Source organism: Coloeus monedula (genome assembly GCF_965178545.1).
Source record: "Coloeus monedula genome assembly, chromosome: 3".
NCBI classification, from domain to species: Eukaryota; Metazoa; Chordata; class Aves; order Passeriformes; family Corvidae; genus Coloeus; species Coloeus monedula.
In genome coordinates, this window is record NC_138783.1 from 29,416,935 (window position 1) to 29,427,811 (window position 10,877).

General features: G+C 40.4%; 1 protein-coding gene across 1 annotated transcript in view; it reads right to left on the reverse strand.

The window, feature by feature from the left end:
* LOC309571197 (ephrin type-B receptor 5) overlaps positions 1–10,577 on the reverse strand; it is a gene marked incomplete at its 5' end in the record, with an annotated part of 47,762 nt that extends 37,185 nt beyond the window's left edge. Inside the window, 2 exons of the mRNA XM_082278483.1 lie at positions 90–154; positions 10,484–10,577. Of these exons, the coding sequence (XP_082134609.1) occupies positions 90–154; positions 10,484–10,577 (159 nt within the window). The remainder of the gene's footprint in view (positions 1–89; positions 155–10,483) is intronic.
* Between the last annotated feature and the right edge of the window lie 300 nt (positions 10,578–10,877).

Here is a 10,877-nt window from a genome sequence, read left to right on the forward strand (position 1 = left end):
CACTGCTTCCAGTTTCCTCTTCTTCATCAGATGCATGCACATCTTCCCAGCAGAGGTACAGTCAAGAAGAGGACAAGGGAAATGCTTACCCCATCAGAAGGGTGTGCGGTCCAGCCAATCTCTGAGGTCTCTTGAGTTGTATCCAGAAGTATTTCTGTTTGTATTTAAAAAATTAAACAAAAAAAGTATTTTGTGCTATTCCAACTCAGACTAAAATCTTATCTGTTCCTCACAACATTGTCTTGTAGAGGGCTTCCATACACCAAAAATAAACATTCATACTTTCAGATTAATTACAACAGGTTATGTCCATACTAATAAATTAAGAAGGGCCAAGACAAGGGCAGAGGCACTGGGCACATAATCAGGCTAACTTATGATTATCAAGTTGCTTGGCAATATTCTGACCAGACTTTCGCAGGCAAAGTGTAAACACACTGACAGCATGGAGCAGAGTTATCATAATGAGCAGTACACATGAGACCACTCTCTTTTAGGAAAGGAAAAGGTGGGACACAAGATGAGCTACATGAATCCATGCCAGTCTCCTTAGAACTATGGTTGCCCATTTTATTTGCAGATGTAAGTGTGGACATGAGGCCAAGACATGTTTATTTCCAGTTCTGGAACCAAATTTCTTTGGGAGTTTAGGATTATGACCCATCTGATCCTGTAATGGATTCACTTAGTTCTGAAGCTGGGTATTACATTGCAAGCCTGTGTAGGAATCCCAGTATTAAATAATCTGTTGCATCACAGGGCTCAGGAGCAGGGTACAGGCAGAACTTCACAGGCCTAGCTTATTCCCACTAGTCTGCATTTCCACTGTTATTGAATCTACCACTGGAGACAGATACTAGCCTTGACTGCTATCGGACATGTTGTTCTCTGCTTGGGTACAAATAAACACAGAAGAGATTGTGACAGTGCAAACTATAAACATAGTATTCTCCAAAAGAGAATGTCAGGGTCTGAGACCATCGTGGTATGCAAGCATGTGCTCCTCACTCTGTATATTTAGGACACAGAATAAGAAAATTACTCAGTTGAATAGGTATTTACATGTGTTGATATATACTGTATAAATCAGCTGGCTTTTCTTAAATTCTAGGAAGCTTTATTTGCTTATTTTGATTTTCATATTTCTATCTTATTGCTTTAAAAAAAAACCCCAAAAACCAGATTAAAAAAAACAACCCAAAACCCAACAGCAACAGCCAGCTTACTTACAAATAGGATTCATTATTCCAATTTCCCTTGCAAAGTTTTAATATTATGACTGGTCCATGTTTTATGCACGTGAAAGGTCCTCAATGGTTTTTATTTCCAGTTTATGGACTGCTGATGTCACTATCCCTACCAATACACCTGGGGATTCACTCCACATTAATCACTGGAAAGGAAAGACTAGGCTCATCCTAAAGCAGACATGATCAAGTGAGCAAGTTTATACAGACCTCAGCCTTCACTCATGTCCCTGAACTACATTCCCTATATTCCTACAGGACACTTTATACCTTTTAGACCTCTCTGAGGAGCTGATGCAGCTCCTTGATTCAAAAGCAATGCAAAATACCTGGGCTGGCTTCCCAAAACTGGAAAGAACTACTGGTTACAGCTAAAGTAACCCCAACAAAATTATGTAACAGACCTCAGGAAATACTGAGCTGCTCAGTTCTCAAGCACAGCTCAGCTCAGACAGCCCCTCTGAGCAGCAGAACATCTGCAAAAGGCCTATGCCTCCCTGAGGCACTGTCTTCCCCTGGCTGTCCTGGCAGCAGAGGAATTTGGCATTCCCCCATGCCCATTACCCTTCTCACTTGCAGTCTGGCACAGAGATTGCACTGTGTCATGTCATTATTTTGCCACTGGGTTCCCAGACATGGCCTGATATGCTGAAACAATATACAAGGCCATTTTTCAACACAGAAAGAACTTCTTTTCTAATCAGATCTGAGTCTCCCGTTTACCAAAGTATAATGCATCTACCCCACAGAAACTAAAAGAAAGTACAAGAGAGAAAAGTTAATCAGGGCAGGGAAAGCCATCTAGAAACTGAGAAAGGAATGGAGAAGAAAGAAAATAGAGACGACTTGCTCAGCAGCCTGTGCTCTGCCATGTCAAGCATATTCTCCAGACAGCTTCTCACCAGTGAGCAAGGTAATACTTACCAAGCACATGAGTATTTCACAAGCGAACAGAAATAGGCAGCCTGAAGCAGACAGCACTGTCCCTTTTACAGTGCATATTTTAAGTAAGAAACCATTAGAAAAATAAGAAAAGTACACAAGAATTTTGTGTTCATAAATCTTATTTCACAACCTACAGCCAAAAGTCCCTCACTATTTTTCTTCGTTCTCCCTCACCTACTGGCTGTATGGCTTGAATCACATCCTCAGTCACACCAGCTGCATGCACACTCATAAATCTAACAAGCTGTTAAACTGCTCTCTAGCTCTGAGGACAGCAGGCACAGTATGGTTCATGTTCCCATGGCTAAAAACGCCAACCCCACAGAAGTGCACGGCTGCATCCAAACCACCTCTCAGGAATGGTCCTTGGTCCATCCTAACCTCTGACCTACATGTAGGCACTGTTTGTGATAAGATTAGTTGGCATGGGCCAAACAAATCCATGGCTGTGCTCATAATTTAACAGTATGAATGACTACATGTGTACATGTACAAGCCTTTGCTCTGACACTTCAGTAGCACTGATGACTGCTGTAGCATTCCACATCCTCACTCTGCTAATCTGCTGCTCTTGAGTGCAGAGAGAAATGATCTGTTCAGCTGAATTTACCACCCTGGAAGAAAAATGGCTTACACCCTTTCATCATTGCTCAAAATCAAGATCAGGTTAAACCCAGGCTCAGTCCAGCCCATGATGCTGCTAGAGGCAACACTGATTGAGGTATCTCTGGGTATCATTGGAGCAGTATTCCACTCTGCATTAAAAATGAGGAATAGGCAAGATAGCTGAGCAATCTAGAGGCTTTCAAACATGTGAAATGATGACAATTCTACAGCTCTTCTTCGACTCCCGGTTCAATCTCAGGTTTGAAGAATGATATTCCAATTTCATATTACAAGTGTTATTTTAGTTCAACTAAGATAAAAATAACCGATGAGAGATTCTCCTGTATTTCTCTTCCCTAAACTAAAAAGAAAAAACATCACTTTTTATAGAAGAGTCAAATGGGTTCATTATATTCTTCGCAAAATCTAAACTCTCATTTCAGTATCCTCAGTTCTTGCAGGCCAGAAAGGGTGAAATAAAAATCCCAAGTACTTAAGCTAGTACTATTCTATATTTACATCACAAAACAATCTCTTGGGCTACATTATGCTGTTATGTCAACATCCAGAAAAACTAGGCAGAGGCTGGAAGCTGCTATTACAGATCAGGCTGTTCAGAATAGGCACAGTAATGATCCTCAGATTTTGGTCTGCCTGTATTTTCAAGCAAGACTATTAAGCGCTTGTGTTACAGACAAAATGATACCCTGATGCAAGAGGATGACAACTCACCCCAGGATGATTTACCCTTAGACAACCTTCACAGAGGCAGGGATGGCCCAACAGCTTTCTGGACTGAAGAACATTCGCCCTCAGTGTCTTAACAGGGCAGTGGCGCAAGAGGGAATTATACAGCCAATGCCTTGCAAACTACAGCCACGGACAAGAGAGCTGATCCTGAGAGGAGAGCAAAAGAATTCCTTTACCTGTGTGATGAGAATCTAGTACTAAAACTGTAGAATCACAGAATGAAACAAGCTGGAAGGGAGGTACAGAGGTCATCTTGATCAACACCCCACTCAAGGCCAGGCTAAATTACAGTAGGTTGCTCCAAACCTTGTCCAGATGAATTCTGAATACATCCAAATGTACACTGGTAGAAGGCAAAGGGCACTACGGTAAAAGGTAACGTTCAGAGAGTTTGCTTTGCTATGCAGCTGAATGCCCCAAGCAGCACAACTCACTCACTTAAAAGAGTTCTTGAAAAGAACTGAAACGTTACTGAGCTTGTTCTGCCTTCTGTGATTAAGCCTTGAACGAGTAGGAAGAGTGTGAATGCTCTCTAAGAAGGCTGGGAAGAGAAAGCATTCCCTGGGCTTGTGCAAAAACAGTGTTAGGGGTTGTCAAATCCAGTAACCTCACACAAGCCAGGCTGCTGCAGCTCCGTGGCCCCAGGCAGAACCAATAGCAGGGTTAAGTGGATATTCCCAACAGGCACACACACAAACACATGCAGGCACTGCACATCTGTGAATGGCCAGCCCCAAAGATCAACACCAACAGAAGCACTCAGCAGTCAGGCAAACAGAAACAGCACCACCAACAGCCTCATCCTGCTCCCCTTTCTGGTGGGTCAGGATTAAGGTCTGGTAGTGGGAAATACATATGCATTTATACACAATATAGATCCCTGCAATAACTGTCCTTAAAGGTTTAGCCTCCTGACCTCTTGATCTGTGGTCTCTCCATCTGCCGGCACCTGAAGCTCACAGCCCCACTCACGGTGTGAGGAGTCAGACAGCCTCAGTCACCAATACATCCCTTCACACACACACAAAGGCACGCTATGGATCCTCTACTAACAGGCTTTAAGGATGCAGCCTACCCCGTCGCTAGCCCTGGATGCTTGTTCTTCTGGGTTGCTATTCTTTGGATCTCTCCAACAAGGGGTCTTCAACACTCAGGATCCCAGGAGTTGGCCCTGGGATCATCTTGTCTCTGGGTGCACTGAGATACACAATATACAGACAGGACTCTCAAAGAACCCCCAGAATTTATGGTGACCAGAAGAGTCGACCTGGATCTCCTGATAGTTGATCTTCCCTCACTAGATAAACCCCTCCATTTGTCTCACTCACAGAGACACACACATACAAACTAGTGTCTCATTCCTCCTCCAGACTCTGGTCTTTCCCTGGCTTCCCAACCCACTAACTCTACCATCAGGCTAGTCTAGCTTGATGTAGAGATCACAGGCTCACCAACACAAGCTCACTCACTCCAGCTGCTCGCCTCACAGATGCACAGATCCTATGACCACCTTGAGTTCCTAGCACTTGATTTCATCCATTTCATGATCTCCAGCTGCTGGTAGCGCTGACTCATGGGCCACTATGACCTGTGGTTCAACTCCAGTTGCTGGTATAAAAATGTGCATGCACAAACACAAACAAAACAAAGCCCCCTCAGCCAGGTAACTGGTGAAAAATGGAATTTAATAAGAAGATAGGATAGACTGTGGTGATCAGATGCCTGACAGCCATACTGACCTGCAGCTGGTGTACGTGACTGGCCCCTTATCTCTCTACTTTCTCACACTTAATCCTCCCTTTCCACACCTACAGTTACTCCCCTAAACAACCCGCAGTAAATTTTGCAGATTATCTTCTCTACTTCCCATAATAAATCCTATGCCCCTGATGGCAATAATCTCCTTCAATCTGCAAGGCGTTCCAGAGAGCACTTCCACTGATTTAACTTAGTGGGTTCCATTCCCACCCCATGGACTGATCACACTCCGGTCGTAGCTCTGGGAGAAGCTGGGTCAGGGCATTCATTTCTCTGTTAGGTTATTCAGGTTCCCCTGCCTTTCACTGTTCCTCTGTACTCCTTTGAGCATGGGGAGAGGACCCTTTTATCAGGAGCCTTTCATCACTCAGATAAACAAATGTATTTATGCATGGGGTCTATCATCTGGAGACAAAATACAGTGAAACCTTTGGGAAGGTCTAAATACACTAGAATTTCTTCCAAAACTAAACAGCTATTGTAGTGAAGGCAACAGTATATCAATAGCTAATGACATATGCAACTGTAATAAGTATTCTATTTTTCAAAAATGAGTTGATGAAACAAGAAAAAACCAAACAAAAATAGCCAAAAAATCCAACTTGTTTGTAACTATCCAATGCAAAGACTTAAAAAAAAAAATACTTCAAGTTTAGCTATGAAAAAAAAGACTTAATATGAAAAAACAAGCTACAGAGTTATAGAATAATGTAAGAGTATATATACAAAACCAACCTATATGAGACAACTGAGTTCAAATTTTTCTTGGATAAATCTGTATTGTCAATCCTGCAATGAATGATCTGTATTACTTCTGCAATGCTACTTCTCAAATGCAATTAATTTTTAAAAAGCTTTTGGATTCAATGGGCTATGTGTTTAGTAAGTTCCATGAAGTATAATGTAATTTAACTGCTTGCTATGTCAGAGCAAAATGCTGACACTATCAGAACACCAAAGTTGTCATCTGCAAGGAGGAATTCTCACACTCCAACCAGGAGTTATGCACCATCTGTGAAAGAGAAAAATGACAGCCAAATGGTGTAGAATATGGAAATACACAGCTTTTTGCAAGGTAACACAGTTTTTAAGCTTTATGAATGATTGTGTATTTTTCTCTTTCCCAGCCCCTTTCTTTTGTTAAAGCTCTAAGGAAACTGCCAGGATTAGCATGTTGCACTACTACTGATGTCAGAAAATGCAGACATCAAGAAATTAAAATAAAAAAAGTTTCAACTTTGCATATGAAATCAAGTTAAATTACTATCTACAACTTTCCTAGTGATACAATATAATATCTACTCTTCCACAGCTTAACAAGTTCACCCACCATTGTAAACACCCACCAGAGTCTAGAACCTGGATCCAACTGCCACTGCCATCAAACTGGCTACTTTTGATGGCAGCACAGCATGACTTTCAATGCTTTTCTATGTTTTCCTGCTTGCTTTTTTTCCACAGACATTAAAAAGCAAGTTTATGTCTTCCAAAGTTTTACTAAAGCATGTACTAAAAGTCCTGGATACCCTACATTACAAGAATGCTGTTCCTTTTCTTTGAAGCTTTAATTAGCTTTGAATATAAACAGTGTTAGCTGCAGCACAAATACTCTGTCCTGTCCTACTGGCCTCCAAGCAGCAGTTTGGGAACAGATTCAACACAGGGCATGGTACAAACCTGGGAGCAGGGATGTCCTAGCACAGGAAGTACACAGGAATCTACTATGGAAGAAAATAAACCAAACAGAGCTGCTGAGATTGACCAAAAGGATAAACCACTGTCTATTCTCCCTTTACAAACAAGATGTGCATCCAGCCCACTCTCATTCACCTTCTGCATGTCTACAACAGTGTATTCCTCTGCCCTGGGCTTTCCAAGCATGTGGCAAAGATTTTGGCATGCAGGAGAGCATCAGGAAAGAACTGTGAAGAAAATGTTTGCTAGGATTTTAATAACTCGTGTGAATCACAAGCAATCAAACGATAAAGTTGATTTCACTTTTTTTTTCCCCTGCAGTAAAATAACACTAATTTAAATCTTTCTTTGTATATACTAAACTGCATATAATAAGCCAAAAAACAGTGGTATTTTTCACTCTGAAGATTCCCTCTGAGGAAAGTATGTTTTCCTCCACTTCAAAGGCAAGCCAATTTGAGCAATCAATACATTATTCTCAACAGCCCAAGACAGCAACCAGTTAGTAGAAAAAATAGGGGAAAAATGAATTAAGAATGTCTGACCTCACTACCTTTCTCTTCCATATTCCCTTTTGCCAAGGAGACACTCTTAATGCAAAGCGGTTTTACCAAAGCAGAAGAATTATTCTCTCTACATCTTGAATTTCTGGAAGATACTTAGAAAGATTGTCCAGCTATTCTGCAGGCTTGAGAGCTTGTTGTAAAATAAATGCAGTCACTTACATACAGAACACATCATTCCCTTGGAACATATTTAATGAGTTCTGAAAAATGAACTCTGCTTGTGTTTACAGCTGTAGACATTTATAACTCCATCAAAGCAAAACCAATATTCCACATAAAATTGATCTCAGTGCCCTGGAAAGAGCTATTTCATTAACAAGTTATCACTCGCTCTCACCTGTCTTGACTGCAGCCCATCAAGCATTCTTAAATCCTATGCTTCACTAACTTTTACAATCAGAAAGGTTAAATTAAAATGTTAACTTAAATATTCAGTGATAAACTGTAATTACATACATATATAGATTTTCAAAGAAATAAAATTAGTGTACTTCTTTATGCAGCTTTGAGAAAAGGGAAAAATCCATTCCTTCACCCAGCATGTATCTCAAAAATAATGCTCTCAAAATTAAATCCTCAAAAAATCTTGCAGAGCCATAAACACTGAGAAATGTAGTATTAATGAAAACTTCTGTGCAATTGTGTTTTCTTTTATAAAGATAAAATAACAAGTATATAAATGTCCTCTGTTTGCAAAGCAGTCTTCCCTCAGGTTTCCATTCAGGCTTTTTTTTATTGTAAAAACCATGTCTGGAAAACTTTGCAGGGACATGCTCATTCCTAGTGAAATCAGTGTGTCCAAATACTAGAGCTGCACTGAATAAATTCAGCCTAATGTTTCCTTTTCATGCATTAAAACCAAAACCAACAAAAACGTTTTCTATTGCTTACAAGAACTTCTTTACTTCTGAGTCATGAAGGAGTTTAAAGTCCCATCAGGTCCTGTAAAAGCATGCTGCCTTCTTTATATCTGAGAGGCATTCTGCCTAAGAAGTATTTGCTCTCTTCATAATGCATATAAAGATGGTTTGAATATTTTGACTACTTCTCTTCCCCTCTCTACAGCTTCTCCTTCTTTTCTTAATGATTAACAATAAGGCTTAGAAAATTTCGAACAAAGTTTGAACAACATTTAGTTTGAGACAAAACGTGATTTACATTCAGACTTCAACTCAAATGCCCGAGAAACACTAAGAAGAAAAACTACCTTGATTGATTTTCCCACTCAGTCAATTCTCTTTAGTTAGAGGTAAAATCTATTTTAAACACCATCTAAAACTTCTACGAAACTCTACAAAAACTAAAGACCACACTGGATATTCCCTGTATTTTTCAACTTAAATCTGAAACCTGAATTTCAAGTTTCTGCTATATATAATAATGAGTCAACAAACAAGCCATGGGCCTTTTTTCTTCCTTATGGACAACTCTGCACTAAAGCAAAGCTTTCTACATAGTTATCATCAGACTTTCCTCCCTCACCATATAATTTTTCTTTGACTTTTGACCACAACAAAAATACTTACCTCTGAGATGCAAATCAGCTTTGGAGTGCAAACTTAGGACCATGCAGTACAGTCACAAGGAAGATGCTGACTCCCCTGACTCCGAATTGAGAGGTGCAGTTTGGCTCATGGACACCTTTACTGTTTCATCTCCATAGGCAGAATTTTACTGTCCTGTTTTAATCCAGGCAGTCCAACTATGTGATCTGTGAAGCTGTATCACACAGTACTTTCTAAACTTTTATCTCTACAAACTTTCGGGAGTGAGCACTGAACTAAAAAAATGTTCACTTGTACAGGCATCACTCAGTTACTTTGTATTTGCAGAGAGAATGGACATTTCTCCCCCCCTTTTCTATCTCAGTTTCTCTACCAGTTACACTAGGAATTACACAGTAATTTGTAATACAATTTTTAAATCAGTAATTCACAGAATTTCAGAGATTTAAGAATTTCTATTATAATCTTACATCAATTATTTAGTCCCTGAACTTCCCACACACATTGCATTCCCCTCCTATTAAGAGAAGGGATGCTTTAACAACCTTTCCCCTTTTTATTAGATCTCACACTATTCTCCTTTCCTCTAGGTCTTTCCTTGAGATCTCTCCCTTTGATTCCGTCTCTCCCTCCTCTCCTTTTTCAGAGGCTTTCAGAAATGCAAGAGATGAACATTCATCACAAAGCAGTACAGTTCATTGAGCACATGTAGCTGCAAGGATATTCTTGGAACAAACAAGGGGACTGTTTACAGTACCTCTGCCCTTCTCTCACTCTCTTCCATAGTTCTCATCTTATCTCCTGCTCTCATCGCCCTCCCTTCTATCATCTCTTCTTTCTCCTACCATTTTCATGGCACCTCTTTTCCCCTGCCTACCTTTCCCCTACCCTGCCTTCACTGCTCTCTCCCTCCTCTCCCTGCTGGCTGAATGTGAACTGCCTCTTCTTGTTAACGCAAAGCATTCTCTCCATATCTATTATTTGAGGCAAGTTTTTCAGATGTGAGACAAAGACTCTTGATTTCAGCCCACTGGGTGCTGTCTTCTAGAACAGTATAAATGTCCAGAGATTTTTTCACAAAGCAAGCATGGTGCAAGAACAGGAACACGAGAATCAAATACACACTAAGTATAAACAAGGAGCTTATTCCTGGAGAAAAAAATCTATTCTTTGAGGCAGTCACTTCTGAGATAGTTAGCAGTAATGTTCATTAATGGTCCTTTATAAGAGGGTTTGCCTCTCCCACCAGAAACAACACTAATAACTTGTTAAATCCCAAGAGATAGTGATCAATCATCAAACAGAAAGATGTGCTCATCTGAACTAGGATACAAGCATACTGGAGAGCACACTTTTTTTTTTAACCTCTACAGAAAACTTTGTCAAGTTGTTGCAAAGCATCTGTTCTTACCTTCTAATGAGGTGACTAGATGAAAGAAGAAGACCATCCAGAGCAAACCCATTCCCGACACTCTTCTTGCACTGATGCCAGCATTAGAATCCATGAAGATTCTCTGTAAATACCACCATCTTCAACAAGCACACACCACTCCCTTGAAATGGCCAGAGATTTCTTGGAGTGTTTTAATTTCTTCCCAAATTAAAGGACAGAGGCCTTCACAGAGAAATACTGTTTAAGAAAAAACAGAAGGTAGAAACAGAAATCAGGTCACACCAACACAAAACTGACAGTTTTTATACAACCATTCCAAGACATGGGTGAAAAGGAGTAGCACAGACCCAGTATATACCACATACCCACCCCTCAAGACTCCAGTCAGTCACAGGTGTTTTGTGCTCTGCCA